Source organism: Vicugna pacos, chromosome 5 (assembly GCF_048564905.1).
Source record: "Vicugna pacos chromosome 5, VicPac4, whole genome shotgun sequence".
Classification (NCBI taxonomy): domain Eukaryota; kingdom Metazoa; phylum Chordata; class Mammalia; order Artiodactyla; family Camelidae; genus Vicugna; species Vicugna pacos.
The window spans coordinates 65,645,189-65,664,630 of NC_132991.1; the positions used below are offsets into that span (position 1 = coordinate 65,645,189).

Genomic DNA, 19,442 nt, shown 5'->3' on the forward strand with positions numbered 1-19,442 from the left:
TGCATATGTATATGTATGACTGAAACATTATGCTGTACACCAGAAATTAACACAACATTGTAAACCAACAATAAAAAAAATAGAAGAGAAAATTTTTTTAAAAAATAAGTAAATAATAAAACAATATATATATCCATCGATCTTTCCCAACTAGACTATAAGCTCCTTAAGGCAAGGCTCACAGTAGGTGCTCAACTTAATTCATTTGCATGTTAAATATTAGTGGTAAGTAATTTTCTGATGTGTTTCCAGACCTCTAAGTATACTGGATGTCCCCATATGACCCTTTCTCAGTCATCTGATTGGGAGACTCTGCTGCAGCCAGCATGTCTCAATGTTCAAACACACAGCAATGTTGGTTGCTATCACCAAGCTACAGTCTGGGATGACAGTCTCCATTGCAGTAAGAGTTAAAGTTTAGCTAAACAAACTAAAATTAGCTGTATCTTGCTACTCTACATAGTCTAAGATTTGGCAAGACAAATCTCTTAGGCAGGCACAATGCTGACCCAGCATGGTGAAAAGGAACTCAACCAATGCTCAGCAAACTCAAGGAGGAAAACCTGCAATATCTTTAACACAGGAAATTCTGAGTTTGCTGATTCATTCTGACTTAAAGCTGCAATTACACTTGAGTAAGGAGTACCCAAGCTGACTCTGCATTTTTTTTTTTTCTGCAGAGCTCACAGAATTTGGCATACAAGAAATTTAATAGGTGTTCTTTACAGCCTTTTGCAATTTCTCAGATATTGACTACGGTCACCTACATTATAGTGTCTGATAGTATTACGTGGTATTTTTCTGGCAAAAAATGCAATCCTGGTCAAAATACTGATGAGAGTTTAAAATACTGACTGGAGCTTCTTAAACTAAAGAAAACCATGCAGCAAACTCTTTCACCAAAGAAAGGCTCACTGTTGGCTCAATTAGAAGCTGAAAAGCCCTGCTTAAGGCAACAGTTCTTTTGTGTGCTTTGTACAAAGACATCTGTGCATCTGGTTCCAACTTGGGAAATAGCATTTATATATCAACATAAACACATGCTCAGAGAAAAATCGGGTAAATTTTCATCAAGACCAAAATTTCTAAGAAACTGTATTAGAGGAAATTATGAAGCAAAGAAGCTTCTCAAAATAGGTATTTGCAAGTCATCATTTTGTTTGTTCTTCATACAGAAGTCATGTGAATTGGGTACTGAAAGGTAAAAGGGAAGAAATTTCGAGACTGAAGTCTAATTATACTTGAGTCAGTAATTTAGCATGCCTGCTATTGTACAGTAATGATCTTAGTTAACTTTTAATTAACTAGCATTACTACAACTATTTATTCCATTTAAATCATAATATCTAAGCACTATATTTGAGATTTTTAACAAGTTAAATGTTAAATGCCTTTTCTTTCAGAGAAAAAAAAGACCATTAACTTCAGACTTTTATAGTTTTCTTTAAGTGCTATATGACATTTAATTAGCTAGAAAATACCAGTTTCTTCAACAACAGACATTATTTTGACTAAACTATTATCATGAAGTTGAGTTTTATTGCACTTGTTTCTTAACAGGATCATAACTAGATACTTACTTGTTCAGTGTGAGGTCAAGAATGAATTTGGAGCCGAAGGCTTCAATCTGGAAGCTTGCCTGGGCCAGATGGACAGCCTGTGGATTCAAAAAGACAGAAAGAACCTTAGCTTATATAGACTGGGATTTCAAAATTGTAGAATAGATAAACAAGATTACACTGTATAGCACAGGGAAATATACACAAAATGTTATGATAAATCACAGAGAAAAAAATGTGACAATGAGTGTGTATATGTCCATGAATGACTGAAAAATTGTGCTGAACAATGGAATTTGACACATTGTAAAATGATTATAAATCAATAAAAAATGTTTAAAAAAAAAAAGAAAGAACCTTAGCTTATTTACCTGTCTTTAAAGCTGATTACACTGATATCAAGAATGATATTTAATAATAAGAAAAATTTTATGTACTGATTCGTTTCTTTATGGATCTTTATATAACAATTCATTTCTTTAAAAAGAGACCAGGTGCGCTGTCACGGCTTTCCTTGGAAGACCTAAATACCTGTGCAGCAAGGAACTATTAAAAGTCCTTTAAAATGAACCCATAGTGATAAAAATCAAGAGTGGATTCAACTGGACTTTCAAAGTGACCGTGATGAATTACGCAAAAGTCTGACTAATTAAAGCTTGATTTCAGCCTATTTTGTGCACAAAGCTAACCACTTCTTTCTGCACACCTAAGTGAAAAATCATGTCAGCGCTCTGCTCTTCATCAGGAATTGGAACTTTCCCTAAATGATGTATCAGCAGAGCGCACCAGTAAAAGGGGCTAGCACAACCTTTTAACTTCAGAGAGCAGTTAGAACCAGGTCCTTCATGAATACTGAGAGTTCAAGTCCCCCTTTGAAAGTCACATATTTACAAATACTGTCCTTAAAGATAATTTCATTTAAACATGAATCATATGTTCTAGGTATTAAAGGCTAATATAGCTCACAATATTTGAATAATATAAATTAACAAATCAATGAAGTTTTGTTAAAGTATTATCCAAGATAAAACTCTCCTGTAGAAAAAAAAGCGGGGCAAGGATAAATGCAATACCCACCGCCTTGCTCACAAACATTCCTCCCCCAGACTTCATTCCTAAGGCACACTGGGTATCACAAATCACCTGCAAAGTGCTACACTCATGGCAACCAGACATTTTCCACGCCCCCTTCCCTCCCCCAACCAATACCACCCCATGCTCCTCTTTGCCTTCCTCCTCCATTTCTTATTATTGAAATCCTATTCATCCTTCAAGGGCAGCCCAAGGGCATTACTTTCTATGAAGTCTCCTTCACAAGTATGCTGGGAATGAACTCTTGGTCTTCAGGCCTTCAGAAACGCTGTGTTCGTCCCTCCCTCTACCGTGATCATGACCTACCCAACCTAGACGGGGAGCTTCACAGCTCGCACTACAGTGGTCTTGCAAACAGTTGTACTTTTGACAACAATTCCCCAAACGTATCAACTTTCAATTAATTAACTAAATATTTATTGTCAGGACTATTTTGCCATGCCAAAGCCATAAAATATGATAGGTAAACCATGACTTCTACTTCTTATCAAGCATAACTGCTGATCAGATAGAAAGTCACTCTACAATAATCAACAAACAAAATAAAAAGAAAACTAACGTATTTAATTTTAAATAGAGAGCAATGAGAGAGAAGGCACCACAATCCCTAATACAATAGGATGCCACATCAAACCCCAACCAACCATGTAGAGCAGGATCGTCCTTGATCTGGGCTTCCTGTATGCAGACAACTCCTTGAGAGGGTAAGAAATTTTTGTCTTTTCAGGTGTGGTTTCTGTCATCTGCAGGAGAAGCTCTACTTACCTAACACAAATATCACACAGTCTTTAATCTATAACCATTCTGCACCTTGAAGGCATTAATTTTTGCATGAAATTTTTCATTTGATGAATAATTTGGGTCCCAACGGTTTAAAAAAAAAAAAACCTTAACTTTCTGAGAATAAGATAAGTCCTTAGGCATATTTTCTCTTAAGAATACTAAATAGTAGAGAAGAGTTTATTAATGGCACCCTGGCCCAAAAGATCTGATAAATGGACTTCTTTGAGCATCTTTATAAACACTAAAAGAACCTGACAGCGACCCAGCGAAAAGCCCATTTCACAGCAAATAAGCACTGAGAAAAGTATAAACCCCAACAAAACCCTGTTGCCAAATAACGACAATACTAGCCCAGTGTGAGAGAAAAATACTGCAAGCCATTATCCGTAAACAAAGAATGCTGAAGCCATCAAGTCATCAGCCACCTCCACAGTGAAGACCAGCAGGCAGCCCAGCCTCCGCAGCCTGAGGGGACTCAGAAGATGAAAGGACAGGATACTGGCCCTAGATAGCCAGGTGCTTATCAAAGGAATGATATCAGTGAGCCCAAACGTTTGCTCTTTCCCATACATAGAAAAGCACTAAATTCTTCAAGCTGAGATGTCTGGTTTTCTTTAATAGTAATCTTTAATGTTCCAACTACCTGGTCTTTGTTGTAGAACACCTATATACCCTGGCTCCTCCCCAGTCTCTTGTGAGCCATCTGGGAGGCTGTCATCCCGGGCTCAAAGGGGTCTGAGTCCTCAGAAACGTCCACCGAATAAAACGGAACTCTCAGCTTTTAGGCTGTGCGTTTATCTCAGTCAACACTGGAAGCACCTGCTTACCCCATTTAAAAGGAATTGCTGGAAGTCATACAATTTGACTGTTGTTAAATAAGCTTATAACGCGTCGACAAAGCAAGCCTCAGTTTAACAGAATTTAATGAAAGAGCTAGCAAATAATATTAACATTGGGATTTTTCCTTTGTCGATTTTATTCACTCAATCGACACACAGGCATCAAGATGGCTGGGACACAGCGCTTGCCCTCAAGGAAGCCACAGTCTTCAGGGAAGCAGGCAAGGCTGCCAGCCTCCCATGTGTCTCAAGGGCCACAGGGACCAAGGCTTCAGTGACAAGGTGTGGTTCGAACAAAATTTCAAAACATGTGTTAAAAATCCAACGGCCAGGAGAAGAAAAGACATTCAAGGCCTGGGGGAAAACATTTATAAAAACAGAGTAAAAACTAATTATAGAAAACAAACTTAAAAAACATTTTTTTAATGAGTATAGTCTGCAGGAAAATGGTTTGGGGGAGGAAATGTCAAACAATGACTCTGAGAAGGAGAGGGCATAGCTCAGTGGTAGAGCACATGCTCGGCACGCACGAGGTCCTGGGCTCAATCCGCAGTACCGCCGTTAAAATAAATAATAAAGAAATAAATACGTAGAAACCTAATTACCTTCCCCCCGCCAACCTTTCCCTGCAAAAAAACAATGAATCAGAAAATGTGGATGGAGGCTGTGGGGCTTTGTATGACATGCTCAGTGACGTGTCTATTTCCATATACATATGTGTGGCCAAGATAGAAAGCTTTCCTTTAAATGTCCTCTCACTCAGCACAATGTCTGGTACCTGCCCTTATCATCACCTTCATCATCATCATCATCATCAATACCAATATTACAATTTAAACATATTGACAGATTACTGTCCACCACAACTGAAACAATTAGCCCAATACCATCAACAACATTCCTATTTCTCCATGGGAAAAAAAAAATCTGGCTTTACTACCTTTATCAGGACGAATGTTTTAACATCTGAATTCAGTTCAATGCTGAGACGCAGTACATTTTCCTATAAAATGATGTAAGACTCCCTCAAGCATGCGTCTTCCTTGCAGATACATCAAATGGAATTAGTATATTCACCAAATATACCTGTGTCCATTTTAACTAATTTCAACACAGTGAAACACAGTCTGTTATTTTTCTGACATTCTGGGGTTTTTTCTTTATTATACATTCTGTATTTGTACACAGAGTACGGATTCTTCTCTATACCAAAATAAATACCTGACAAATGCTACTTTTCCCTATCATTCTGTCATTTCTGCACTGTCCTAGACATGGTTAAAATAGATTGTCACTTCTGGATTCTCTATGTTATTCCATATCAATGGATCATTTTTCCTTTAACAAAATACTATGATGTATACAGCTTTGATAATTGTCCATTTTAAATATGTTTTCAAATCAGGTAAAACCTGATGAGTCCTCATCATTATTGTTTTACAAATTACATTTTTGGATATTATTTGTTTTTATTTCATATTAACCCATTTCTTCCAAATGACAGAAAAATTAGAAGAATGGCCTGATGTGTAGAAACTTTTTATAATGTACAGCAGTATCACTTACAGTTTATTAAATATTTTAGAGCTGACTAATTCACCGGCATCACTGAAACCCACTGAAAATACAGAGACTACCTCGAGTATTGCTCTTCTTTTCCAAAGAAGGAACTGCACAGCAAGGTTTAGCACTGTGTTCAAAAATACAAAATCCGATCATAGGCATACTTCCGAGAAGAGTTCATGAACCACACATAAGGTCATAATGGGTTATTTTCTCCATCGCGAGAGCTGCTAAACAGACGCGAAGATGAAAACCCTTGGTTTTACAAGGCCAGTCACCATAACAGCACTGTGGGAGAATGCAGGGTTTTACAGTCAAAGAGTATCATTTCACGACAAGAAAAAGCACAACCCTGGGCTCAGAATTACCACCCTGAAAGACTGAGAACAGCTGCTGCCGAAGCACTTTGATATTTTTCTTTTGACTCAGAATCTAGCACAGGGGAATTACAGGAGCTCTATAAACAAAAACAACTAAGCTCAATTATATACACAAACCTCCTTCACTGAAGAACAATTTACACATCCTAACAATGTGCTTTTGTTTTTCTGGTTCTTCCCCCTTTAGTAGCTGGCACCTAATGGTATGATAGTAAACAACTTTAGAAGACTCTTAGGTTCCTCAGTTAAGACCGACCTCGCAACTTATCAGCCCTTTCAGCAACGTTAATCTACTAGGCACTCACACCTGCTGAGCTTCGAGTAAGGTGCATTATATAAGCTGAAGAGACAGTTATGTTTTCTTGGAACTTATATCCTTGAACAGTTCACATTAATATGGACATGAAAACGCGAGGAAAAGATGACTACTTACCGAAATAAAAAGCAGGCATTTCCAGGAAATATATGTTCTCATGCAAAGTTCTTCAGACATAATGAGGGTTCAATCAGTAATTTTTTTTCTTAATGGAGGCACTGGGGATTGAACCCAGGACTTTATGCACTCCAAGCACATGCTCTATCACTGAGCTGTATCTCCCACCCCTCAATCAGTACTCTTTACTCCTTGGTAAGCAGTTATGAGTTCTACAGAATGTGAACATAACCAGAACTGAATATGAGAAATTGTAAGTTTACACTTTCTCAGAATTCAGAAAATATTATGAGACTGAACTTCATATTTCAATAGAAAGTGAGCAACTTGAATTGAGGTATCTATGCCATCAATCACAACATCTAATGTATTTTACTTTACTATGCTCTATGAGGTACATGGTTTTGGTAACAGAGGACAATTTAGAAGTTTCTCTGGTCTTAAGTTCAGTTTATTTAGGGAGATACTCATTTAAGGAACGAAGGAAACACATCTAAAGTGGCATAGCAATAAGACAAGAAAATGCTCTACAAATGGAGTGCAGAAGCCCTGGAAAGTATCAAGCAGGCCTGAGCAGACACCAGTGGGATGATTCAAGCTCTGCTTCCTACAGGACAGAGCTGTGGGCTTCTAGAAAATAAGGTGCAAGAGAGAGCAAAATGCTACAATTAGAGTTAGAAGCCGGATTAGTAAAACTTCTCTACTAGAAGGAATCGTGGAAATAGTAAAATGGCTAAATAGTTGGTTACCAGTGAGACTGTAGGTAATGTTTTTCTTGTTTTTATTCCCCTCATTGCTATGATAATATTGCTTATTCTATGCTCATTCAAATAGCAAACATGTATATTGTGTGTGTGTGTGTGTGTGTGTGTAGAAAACTATAACCTTTTCAGGAAGCACTTATCTTTCCCTTGATCTTTTTGTTTATGGTTTCTTCCCCCTACTCTCAATGATTTTTCAACAGTCCCTTCAAGAGTTTCAACTCTTAAAGTGGAAACAGTTCAGAGAATCTCAAAGACCACCTTCCTTTGAGATCCAGGACATTTTACGGTATTTCAGAGAAGCCAGTTTTGGAAATTCCCCGACTAAGAGGGAAAGAAGTGAAGCAGTTAATCAGATACCAGAAGCATGCTTTGTTGTAATGGGTTGATTTGCTGAAGAAAGAAGCTTCACTAGGGAGCCTTATATCAATCTTGGTTGCATAGTATGTTTTTCTCATCATGTAAAAACAAGAGACACAGAATCCAGTGACCCAAATAATTAAACTGCAATAAGAAATAAGCTGTCAAGTTTAAATTGAAATCAGTTTGAGGAAAATATGTCACTTTCTTTAGCTCACACAGGCTTTTCTGTACATGACTAATGTGGGTCTATCAAACAGCTAGAGAAACATAAAGTCCAACTTGTGGATCTTTTTTCTATGTAATGCAAAAAGTCAAATAAGAGAATATGTCTCAGTTTTAAAGCCCAAAAGAAAACATCAATAGACCAGTCTTAACTACAATCTGGTTCTCATCCCTTACTCTAAGTTTGCACCCTGGTGATCACCAAAGTAATCAAGACTCATACATGATAAAAATAATAATGCCCTATACTTCTCCTGTTTAATTATCTCAATTATCCAGAATAATATAAAGCTAGTAGGGCAGACACTTTTATAACCCTCTTATAGAAGAAAACCATTTTTCAAAGGCATAGAGAAGGTTAAATGATGTTTTTGTCCAAGGTCACACATCAGAGAAAGAAAGATGAAGTGTGTGCCTCATTTCAGTGAGAAAAAGTGCCAAGTTCATGCCAGAAGTCTTTAAACATCCAAACCTCAATGTTTCCTAGTCATTAAAATATAAATAATCATAGCTTACCACCAGGATGTGTGTGATGATTAATTATATAATAACAAAATGTTCCTAGAAAAGGTTGGCCACATAAAAAGAGCTCAATCATTTAGAAAGGAGGGGGTAAAGTAAAAGGAAAAAAATAAGAAAACTATATTAACATTTTGGAAAGATAATCAGTCAGCCCCACCTTAAAAGCTCATTCCCAACATAGCTGGCCACCTCCTAGAAACGCCAATGTGCATTTAAACTGCAAAATTTGCAAATTTAATATTTTTTGTTGCTAATTACCTTATGTATTATGCTTTGACCTTGTTCAAGTTTCCGTGTCTTTAAAATAATATGAATCATTTTCTTCAGAAGTGGAACAGCTGCAAATGTTACATGAAGGCAATTTTGCAAATTAAGGTAATTTGTTCAATGTTCTTCCCAAGATGCATTTAAATAGGTAGCTCGTGGGAGAGAATATTATGTTTCCTTCCAGCATGTTCTATTTCACAGGATTATTGGTTAACCCATTAATAAACTTGCACTGAATCTCCACCTTGTATGAGATACTGCGGCAGAGGTAAAGATATAGAAGAATTAGTATTTATATCAAAAAGTTTTATAAGCTAGATACGGAAATGAAATAAGAAACCAAACAGAAATACAACACTTCAATTAAATGACAATAGAAAATATTATTTGTAAAGATGCCACGTATGATTTAAGCATGATTGATTACTCAATTTAATACGAACAAGGGTACAGTATGGTACAAGTACATTTAAGTATGAGGGATGAGAATGCTGAGGGCTGGAAAGAGCTAGGAAAAGCCTATCAGAGTGGTCTTTCTCAGCATTTAAAGATAAATAAAATTCAGAGACCTCTAGGATTGATTTAATAGGATGAAATGTCAAAGTGCTTCTAAGTGTTTGCTAATAAACAGTTTAAGAAACATGCTTTTAAAGTAAAACATAGGATGCCTTCCATTCTGAAGGATTAAACTACAGTTTGGATTGTAGAATTTAGTTGTGAGAAGTAAAACACGGTAGTTTATTATAAAACAAAGCATCACATGAGATCAGTAAGTTGTATGAATATATACAAGTCCTACAAATACTAACGTATTTTGTTAATTAATCTATCTTTTAGCTTTAAACCAGGAAGCTGAAGTCTTGACCTGGACAGATATTATAGAAATAACGCCCAAATATCAGCAAAATACATCCTTCTCACAGGCCACAGACAGATCAGCATCTCCCAGTGAAGGAAGCAGGTCCTCATCTGACCCTGTTCTCTGTGCCAACCCAGCCAAGAAAGATAGAACATCTTCTCTGAAAGAAATCTAGCCGACATTCAATTATCCAATCTGATAATACAGGAAAAAGACGGGAGCATGTTGAATACTAATTTCTGACCAAATCTTTTTACAAGAGCTCTTTTCTAAATAAATCAGTTTTAAAGAGAATCCAGTTCCATCTTCCTCCCTTTTCTTACCTACCCTCAGTTTGAAGTGCTATCAAAGTTCTGATACAGACAAAAGATAGACACTGAAGAGAAAGAGGGGGAATAGGCATTGATAATCCAAACAGACATTCAAGTGAATAAATCATGAGTTGTCTCTCCTAAAAATTTATTTTTAAAATTCCTTGTGACCAGCCAAAGAAGAGAAGCTAAATCTAATATTACTGGGGGCAGGGGTGGTGGTTTTAGCCCTAAGGAGTCACATTAAGATCTTCCTTAGTGATCGTTTAGCAACCAGAAGATCAGTAACAATACACGTTCACTGACAAATCATCTTTGGACATTTATATAAACTGTCTTCTATACACTTACCCATAGTGATTAATGTTGGCTGGAATATTAAACCAACAATGCCAACTTAGGAGAGAGATGAAATTACAGCCCTTCAGAGTTCTTGTTATTTGAAAATGAGTAAATCATCACAAGTATCACTACAGCTCTATTATTTAGCTTTCATATATTTTCCGAAAGATGAGTTAAAATACAACTATGACAACAGTTACCATGGAAGCAGTTTCTTTCTGCTGCCTACCTGAATAGTAACATTTAATTTGATGCATTAATCTAGTAGCAGAGGTGTGATTCACCTTGTTCTTTTTCCTCATCTCTTTCTACATCACCAAACTGTGTGCCTCCCAGGAGTACTTCTCTTGCTGCTGACACTTTCATCCTAAAGTGAGAACAGGTCTTGTCTTTCGAGCCAGAATTATTGAATACCCACGAAATAATTTAAGTAAAAGCAGAGCAGTAAACTATAAGATTTGAAAAACAGAAGACACCAACCTCCATGCTTAATGTCTTTGACTCATTAGATGGCATTTTTTTTTAATTTGCTTACATAATGTTAATAGTTTCCTGAAAGGAAAAAGCCTTTGTAAGACAGCTCTCCATGATGAGCCCTACTTTCCTGGTCTGCCCACCCTGGGCTTTGAAATGCTGCCTTTAATGGCCCAGTGGACTCAAGTCAACTTAAATATCTACTGAGAACAAAAGAAGGTTCTTTCACTTGGATCTTTATGACAACCACATGAGGATTAGTTAAGAATGAACGAGTCTGAAATACAAAATGAGAATTATGATATAGTAATTACACAAATCACTCAGTTCACTTAAGCATTGTAACATCCAGCAAACCATAAAAGATAATGCAGTAAACTCAAATATTAATTTCTAGGCCTCCCTCACTAAGAATCTGCTGAAAATGTATAACCAAGGGAGGCTAAGGAGACCTGTCGAGGCCAGATCTCTCTTCTCTTGAGATACCTTGATACTACTGATTCTCATTGGTGGGTCCAACACTGTCCTTGCCCAGAACTGATCTGTGTTGGGATCTTTAGACCAGCACTGTTATTTCTATTCAAAGAACTTTTCAGGCTCTGTTACGAGTTCACAGCAAACACACAGCCGTTTGACAACAGTATTCCTAAGAGGCCTTTGCTTTTCTTAACTACCCTCTGCAAGATGTGTATCACAAGTTGTGCGTTACTGGAATAGAGATGACTTTTGCCTACCAAGACCCAGCTCTATCTACATCTATGGATTAGAAAGAGTGCGGTGTTTTCTGGTTCTCAGCTATGTCTGGTTCTGTGCTTTGCTCTGAATTCTGATCTTAGTTATGACCTTGGATGGTTTGCATTCTGCCCTTTTGGATGAAAAGACTAACTTTCAAACTGGGGGCCAAGCCAAAAACTGATTTTCCCATTTTACAAACACGCAGGAGCTATTAGACTTTCTAAGTGATGCTTAGAGTGTGGTCCTGGGCAGACAGTCACAGTTGTTATGTTATCACAATTTTACTCAATACAAATATCATGTGCACTGCACATACCTTCTCAAAGGTAGATGTGGAAAAGACAACGTTGATGTGACCTCATTTTCTGTAATATTCAATTTCCATATAAGTCTTCAAAATGCCAACCAGACAGCCTGTAGTCACAATTTTTAAAACTAGCATTTAGAATATTGACTGTTATGCAGACTATCCTGCCTATTTTAGTAAGCAAATGATAGATCTCACCATGTCTACAGAATGTTTTAGGTTCATTAAAGCTCCAATTTTATTTCCAAATGAGAACCTATAATTAAATGGAACCTTGAAGACATACAAAAATAAAAATAGTACTTTGGAACAGATCTACTTCCTCAGATTATGATATACTTACCTCATTGACTTCTACATCATATATGGAACCACTTACTCATTCAACAAATAATTATTGTGTCTAACATGTTTCAAGCTTGGTTTTCTGGAGTTTGCATTTTAGTGTGTGATGAGGGGCAGTGGGGATAAATACGATCAACAAATAAATTTAAAGCAAGTTAGATGGTGATAAATACTCTAGGTGAAAAAGAAAAAAGTAAGATGCAGAGGGAGTTAGGGAGTGGACAGTATGAAGAGGTGACAATATTAAGTAGGGGAGAGAGAGGATTCTTTGAAAAGGTGACATTAGAGCAAAGATTGGGAGATGCAAGAACAAGCCACATGGACATCTGGAGAAAGAATTCCAGGTAAAGGGAACAGCTGGTGCAACGCTCGGAGGCAGGGGCATACTTGGTATGTTAAAGAACTGCAGTAAGGCCAGTTTGGGTCAAGTGGAATGAGTCAAGGGGAGTGTCATAGGCAATGAAGTTAGAGAAGCACTAAGGGGTCAACTGTCTAGGACTTTGTAGGCCACTGTAAGAACTTTGCCTTTTACTCTTAATGAAATAAGAAGTCACTGAGGATTTTGAGCTGAAGAGTGAGATGATCTGCCTTCCATTTTTAAAAGCTTACTCAGGCTATTGTGTTGACAACAGACTAAAGGGGAGGAGGAAGGCGGCAAGGGAGAAAGCAGTGAGTCCAGTTAAGAGGCTGCTGCAATAATCCAGGTAGGAGCTGATGGTGGGATGGACTGAGTAGGAACAGTGGAGGTGATGAGAAGTGGTCAGATGCTGGGTAGACAGTGAAAGCAGAGGCAACAAAAGTTGCTTACAGATCAGATATGGGTTATGAATGAAACAGAGGAAACAAGGAAAACTAGAATTTTGGCCTAAATAACTAGAAGAAGCAAGGAATGTACTGAGATGGAAAACACTGCAGGAGGAAAAATTGGTAGTACAAATTTAGGACTTCTGTTTAGGACCTATTCAATACAATATGCACATTATATATCCAAGCAGAGATGTGGAGTAGGCAGTTAGACCCAAGGCACATAGATACATCATTTAATCAACATTTACTGAGTGACGATTAAATGAATGATGAAGCATCTGAATGAATGAGTGATTAAATGAATGAATGCTGGGAATACAGAAAGAAAATCCCAGTAAAAGAACTAAAGAGGAGAGTATAATTCAGCAGATAACTTATCATCTGGAATAAATGGGGCTTAAGTGAGAAAGCTAAGATAAATGGGGTTGGGGTGGGGGGCTATAGAAGTCAGTACGAAGCAACCCATCCACTGGGTTTTACAGTAACATTTTCTATTAAAACAGTGTCACGTTGGAACCCAAGAGATACTATGCATCACAAATTCCCCCAAAAGAATCCAAGTCCAAGAGCATCCTTTTCATATGTCTTGCATATCTGTCTTAAAATTACAAAAGAATGATTAGCAAATGAGGATGTTCTCCAACAAACGACATGGGTTATACACATGAATGTATATATATTAAGTATTCCTAGGAAACAACACAATGTTTGTCTTTGATTTCCCGGAAGTCCATCTCCATATTCTGAAAGTCATGCTATCTTAACTACTTTTAATATTTCAAACTTGTCACTGCTTTTAGCATACATTGTCATATACCTCATTTTAGGAATTTTTAAAGGTATACACTTAATGATTTTAATTTACTAACTGTATCTACCATTTTAGGAGCCTAATCTTAAATTGCAGAAATTAAGGCATATCCATCAAAAAATATTTCCAGAGATTATCAGATGTCCCCCAGGGAATATAAACTGGAACTGCCCCTGGTTGAGAACCCGTGATCTGTATGTTCAGGAGATACATGAATTTATGTAGATTCCTCTAGGTAGTACTGCCATCACACAAAATTTAACCTTAATTTCAAAGCTCATTTTCAGTTGTCACCAAAGCCCTTGAAACAAAACAGCAGGAAGTAACTTATACCAAAAGGAAAGGGGAATTAGGTTTTTTCCAAAATTAAATGTTATCCACCTGATAAGAAGCAAATTCTTAAAAATGTATACCCACTAAAATCTCCCCAAATTAAACTATTTTGAATCTGTTAAATGAGCTCACGTGTATTCTTTAAAAACAAAATAATGAAGAAAGATCTACTGCACCTATCTACACAGTCAAGAAATTTGATCTTTTGAAAGGATGCTTAATGCTGGGGCTTTTTTCCTCCCAAAGTGGCAGCTTCTTACTATCTTTTGAAATGTCATTTGGTGATTCAAAAGAAAACAACTGTAATTTAAACAGCAAGAAATGAGGGAGAATAAATCTGTATGTGACCTCTGTTTGGAAGTTACTAAGCTGTCTTCCCATGATTAATGTAATATGCTTTCTCCAGAAGAATAAAACCCCATGTTTCTAAATACCATTTATATGCCAGTGGCTCCCACATTTCCATCTCATCCTGACTTGCCCCTGAGACCATGGCCAACTCATTCGTCAATGCATCCACATAGATGACCAACCGTCCACCTGCAGGGAAGAGGTTCAGTTTTCTCTTAGCTTTCTTCTAAACTTTCCTCCCCAGCTTTTCCCAGATTGGGAAATGGTACAGCACTCTTCCCCAGGAAAAGTTGTATAAGCACTCCTGAGTCCTATATTAATTTCCTATTACTGCTGTAACAAATTTCTGTAATTTTGTGACTTAAGACAATACAAATTATTATCTTACACTTCTGAAGGCCAAAAGTCCAAAATCAAAGTCTAGAGTCCAAAGTTAAGGTGTCACTATTTACAACAGTCAAGACGTGGAAGCAACCCAAATGTCTGCTGACAGATGACTGGATTAAGAAGTTGTGGTATATTTATACAGTGGAATACAACTCAGCCATAAAAAAGAATAATATAATGCCATTTACAGTAACATGGATGGACCTGGAGATTGTTATATTAAGTGAAGCAAACCAGAAAGAGAAAGAAAAATACCACATGATATCACTTAAATGTGGAATCCTTTTAAAAATGAGACAAATGAACTCATTTATGAAACAGAAACAGACTCACAGACATAGAAAACAAACTCATGGTTATCAGGAGGGAAAGGTGAGGGTGGAGGAATAAATTGGGAGTTCAGGATTTGCAGATACTAACTACTATATATAAAATAAATAAACATCAAGATTCTACTGTATAGCACAGGAACTATATTCAATACCTCATAATAACCCATAATAAAAAAGAATACGAAAAGGATATATATATGTAACTGAATCACCATGCTGTAGACCAGAAATTAACACAACTGACTATACTTCAATTTAAAAAAAATGATTATACTCCAGTTAAAAAAAAAAGAGGAAAAAAATTAAGTTAAGGTGTCAGCAGGGCAGTTTCTCCTTGAGGTTCTAGGGAAAAATCTGTTTCCTTACCTTTTCTAGCTTCTAAAGGCTGCCTGTATTCCTTGGCTCGTGGACTGTAAACAAGTACTGAAGAAGTCTATTCTAGCAGACCCAAGCTGACTGGTCAGCCTTTAGAAAATCCAAATATAGAAATGTTTACAGACGGGAGCAGCAACATGGACCAGGGACTCTGAAAGGCTGAATATGCAGCAGAAGGTCATCAGGAAGTGTCAGAAGGGAAAGCCCTCCCTCCAGGTATGACTGCCCAGGAGGCAGAGCTCACGCCTGCACCTTGGGGCTAAGTAAAAGGCAACATTTATACTCACTCTAAGTATGCCTTCTCTGTCGTGCATGCACATGGGGCCATACAGCAAGAGAGAGGTCTACTCACATCAGGAAAAAAAGAAATTAAACATACAGAGGAGATACTGGCCTTATTAGACTCTGTTGTAATGGAAGAAGTAGCTAGGGTACATTGCCTGGGGCCACCAAAAGACTGATAGTTACTTAGCTAAAAGAAATAATTCGGCTGAGCAGGGTGCAAAACAGGCACCAGAACCCAAAACCAAGATCCTAAGGCCCCAGCACTCACTCCAAGGGTAGACCTAACCCTGTTTAAACCTCAGTATTAAGAAATGGACCTAGAAAGAGTAGACAAAGGGGCATTTCATGCTGACTCTGGAGACTTCAATGATCAGTACCAAACAACCAAAGAAGGTTGGATTTGCAATGAACAGGGACTAGTGCTTGTACCTGAGCATTTAATGAAAAGAATTATTACTCACCTACATGAAGAAACGAACCCATTATGGGAGTGACTCAACCAATCACTGGCTACAAAATTTATTGTTCACAAATGCAAAGGACCATCCAAAAGGTAATACAAAATTGCCTGATCTGGCCAGAAACAAAACCAGGTCACCCCCATAACAAAAGGAGTGCAAAACTAAGGGACCAAACCAGGAGATGCTTGGCAAATAAACTTTACTGCTGTGCAAGAGCCATAGTAAATTATAGATATTTTCTGGTATTTGTAGACATCCTCACAGTACTCAACAAAATTTTGTATTTACTGTCTGTCTCCTCTATTTAAAAAGGCCTCCCCACTCACACGATGATGGTCCAAGATTTAAGAGTTCAAGTGGGACTCAAGAACATTTACAGTTAACTACAAAACAATTTCATTCTTCTTATAAAACTCCATGCCCCTAATCAGCAGGAAGCAGCTAGAGCAGTTGTCACCCTATTTCCCTCAAGACCAATGAATGTATGTATATTCATGTATGAATGAAGAATTATGCTGTACACCAGAAATTGACACAACATTGTTAATTGATTATACCTCAATAAAAAAAATTAAAGAAAAAAAGACTGAGGAATGTATAAGGAAAAAGCGGGAAACTGAAACAGCACATAAAACACTGACCAGCTTAAACTGGCCTTGCCTCCTTAAAACAGGTTGTTGATTAATCAAACCTGGAGTTGTTTTAGAGACAGCACGGTACATGTGCAAGATGGGACCCCATGGCTCCAGGATGACCCCAGAACCAAGAATCTTTGGTCTATAGAACTCAAAGAATAGAAATGTTGCCATCGGAGCCCTTTAGGAAGCAAGAAGCCCTTCAATAAAGAAAATCGGCTTCCAGATGGACTGATCTGAAACTAGCCAATCAGCTTTTGCCAAGTTTGTCTTTAAATTTTGCACTGAACCCTGGATCAGAGACAGATTTGAGCCCTGCCTCCTGTCTCCTTGCCAGCTGAGCTCGCAATAAAGTTCTTTCCTCCAAGGCCGGGGGCATAGCACTGGTTTCTGTGCGCATCGGGCAGCCAGCTCAGTGACAGTCCTTCCTTGCATCACTCCAACCTCTGTTTCCATCATGACATCTCTGACTCTGGCTGTTTTAAGGACCCTATGATTGACGCTGGGCCCACTCAGATATTCCAGGATAAACTCCCCATCTCAAGATCCTTAACTTAATCAAATCTACAGTCTATTTTACACAAGCAATATTGTGATTTCACAAGAAATATATATATTTGGTCAGATAACCAAAATACACTTTTGATATATATTTGGTCTACATCCAAATTCCTGGCTCACAGCTCCCCAAACCCTTGGAATTTCCTGGACAATAAGAGCAATAGGAGCATCTTTTGTCATAATATTTGGTCTCTGTCCTTAGTTCCTGAAAATATTTCAGAGCCATACAGGTGTCTTGTTATTCATAACAAGCCCTTTTTCACCACTTCGAAGTTTTTATTAACGAGGTAACTTTGAGAAAGCACCTGAGGATGGGGGCTGGTTGCCAGTGGAACCAACCCTGAGTACAGGGCTGGAACTTGCAGTTCGACACCTTGACCTCTGAGGAAGGGAGAGAGGCTGGAGGTCCAAACAATCACCAATGGCCAATGATTTCATCAGTCATTCCTATACAATGAAGCCTCCATTAAATAAATAAATAAATTTATTTATTTATTTTTAAAATTTAAGAAAAGGAGATTCAGAGAGCTTCTGGGTTGGTGAACACATGGAGACTAGGGGAGAGGGATACACTTGGAGAAGGCAAAGACTCCGCACCCTTTGCCCATACCTTACCCAATGTGCCTCTTCCATCTGGCTGTTCCTGAGTTATATCCGTTTATAATAAACCAGTGATCTAGTAAGAAAAACGCTTCTCTGAATTCTGTGAGCTGCTCTAAGCAAATTAATCAAACCCGAGGAGGAAGTTATGGGAGCCTCTTATTTATAGCCAGTTGGTCAGAAGTACAGGTGAATCACCTGGGCTCACCACTGGGGTGAAATCTGAAATGGGGTGGGAGGAGGCAGTCTTACAGGACTGAGCCCTTAACTTGTCAGATCTTACACTATCTCCAGATAAATAATGTCAGAATTGAGTTGCAGTCACAGACACCCTGCTGGTGTCCTGAGAATTGCTGGTTACTGTGGGAAAACCCCTGCACACATTAGAATTTGGTGATCAGAACAGCTTTTACCACATAAGGTAACATATTCACAGATTCTGGGGATTAGGATGTGGACATTTTAAGAGGCCATTATGCTGTCTACCACTACCCCTCTTCTTTTCTAGCTCATCCACCTCCCAATATCATCAACAATCAGAGGCTCCACCTCTGAAATACAGCCCAAATCGACTACTTCCCTGTAATTCCTCTGCTATCATCCTAGTACAGGGCCACACAGACTCTGCGTTGGACCACTCTGAGCATCTCCTAACCAGTCCCCTTGCTACTACCCTTGCCCCTCTACAGTCCATCTATAAAGCTGCCAGAATGATCATCTTAAAATATAAATCAGATGTCATTTCCTTGTTTAAAACCCATGAGTGGCTTCTCATAATAACCAGAACAGAATTCTAACAGGCCCTTCACGCTCTGGTCCCTTCTCACCTTTAAAAAATAACAGAGAAGGAAAAATGCAATTTTTTCCTCCGCAAAATTTCTCCATCCCTCACCATCTGCCTTCTAAGGCCTTTCACGCTGAGCAGCAGCTCTTAGCAGCCCATCAAAGGGAGGTGTGTGTGTTTCAGCCTTCCTTCCTGGGTCTCCCCAGAGGCAGAAGACAGCAACTTACCACATAATTCTAAACCTATGCTCTCTGTCTCCAAGTCTATTTTAACTCTAAATTCCTGCTAAAACTACCAGAAAATTACAACTATATATAAGAAATGAAAACTCAGAGGTTGAGGAAAGAAAGGAAGGAGCACAACACAGCATGACATATTCTTCACATTGCATAGCAGGCAGACAAAAGATAATATCTTAGGTTGATAGATCCAAAAATAGTGCAGAGATAAATTATTTAACGTTAAGAGAACTAAAAATAAAACCTTAACAGCCTTTGGGGAATGATAGAAGAGCGACTTCTACTTTTCATTTTCTTTTTTTTTTTATGAACTCTGAATACTTA

General features: G+C 37.9%; 1 protein-coding gene across 10 annotated transcripts in view; it reads right to left on the bottom strand.

Annotated features, from left to right (window-relative positions):
* Positions 1-19,442, bottom strand: part of ADAM23 (ADAM metallopeptidase domain 23) — a 216,114-nt gene that overhangs the window by 119,306 nt on the left and 77,366 nt on the right. For all 10 annotated transcript variants that reach the window (XM_072961392.1, XM_031678166.2, XM_015240053.3 and 7 more), the window contains one exon: positions 1,581-1,657. In XM_072961392.1, the coding sequence (XP_072817493.1) occupies positions 1,581-1,657 (77 nt within the window). The remainder of the gene's footprint in view (positions 1-1,580; positions 1,658-19,442) is intronic.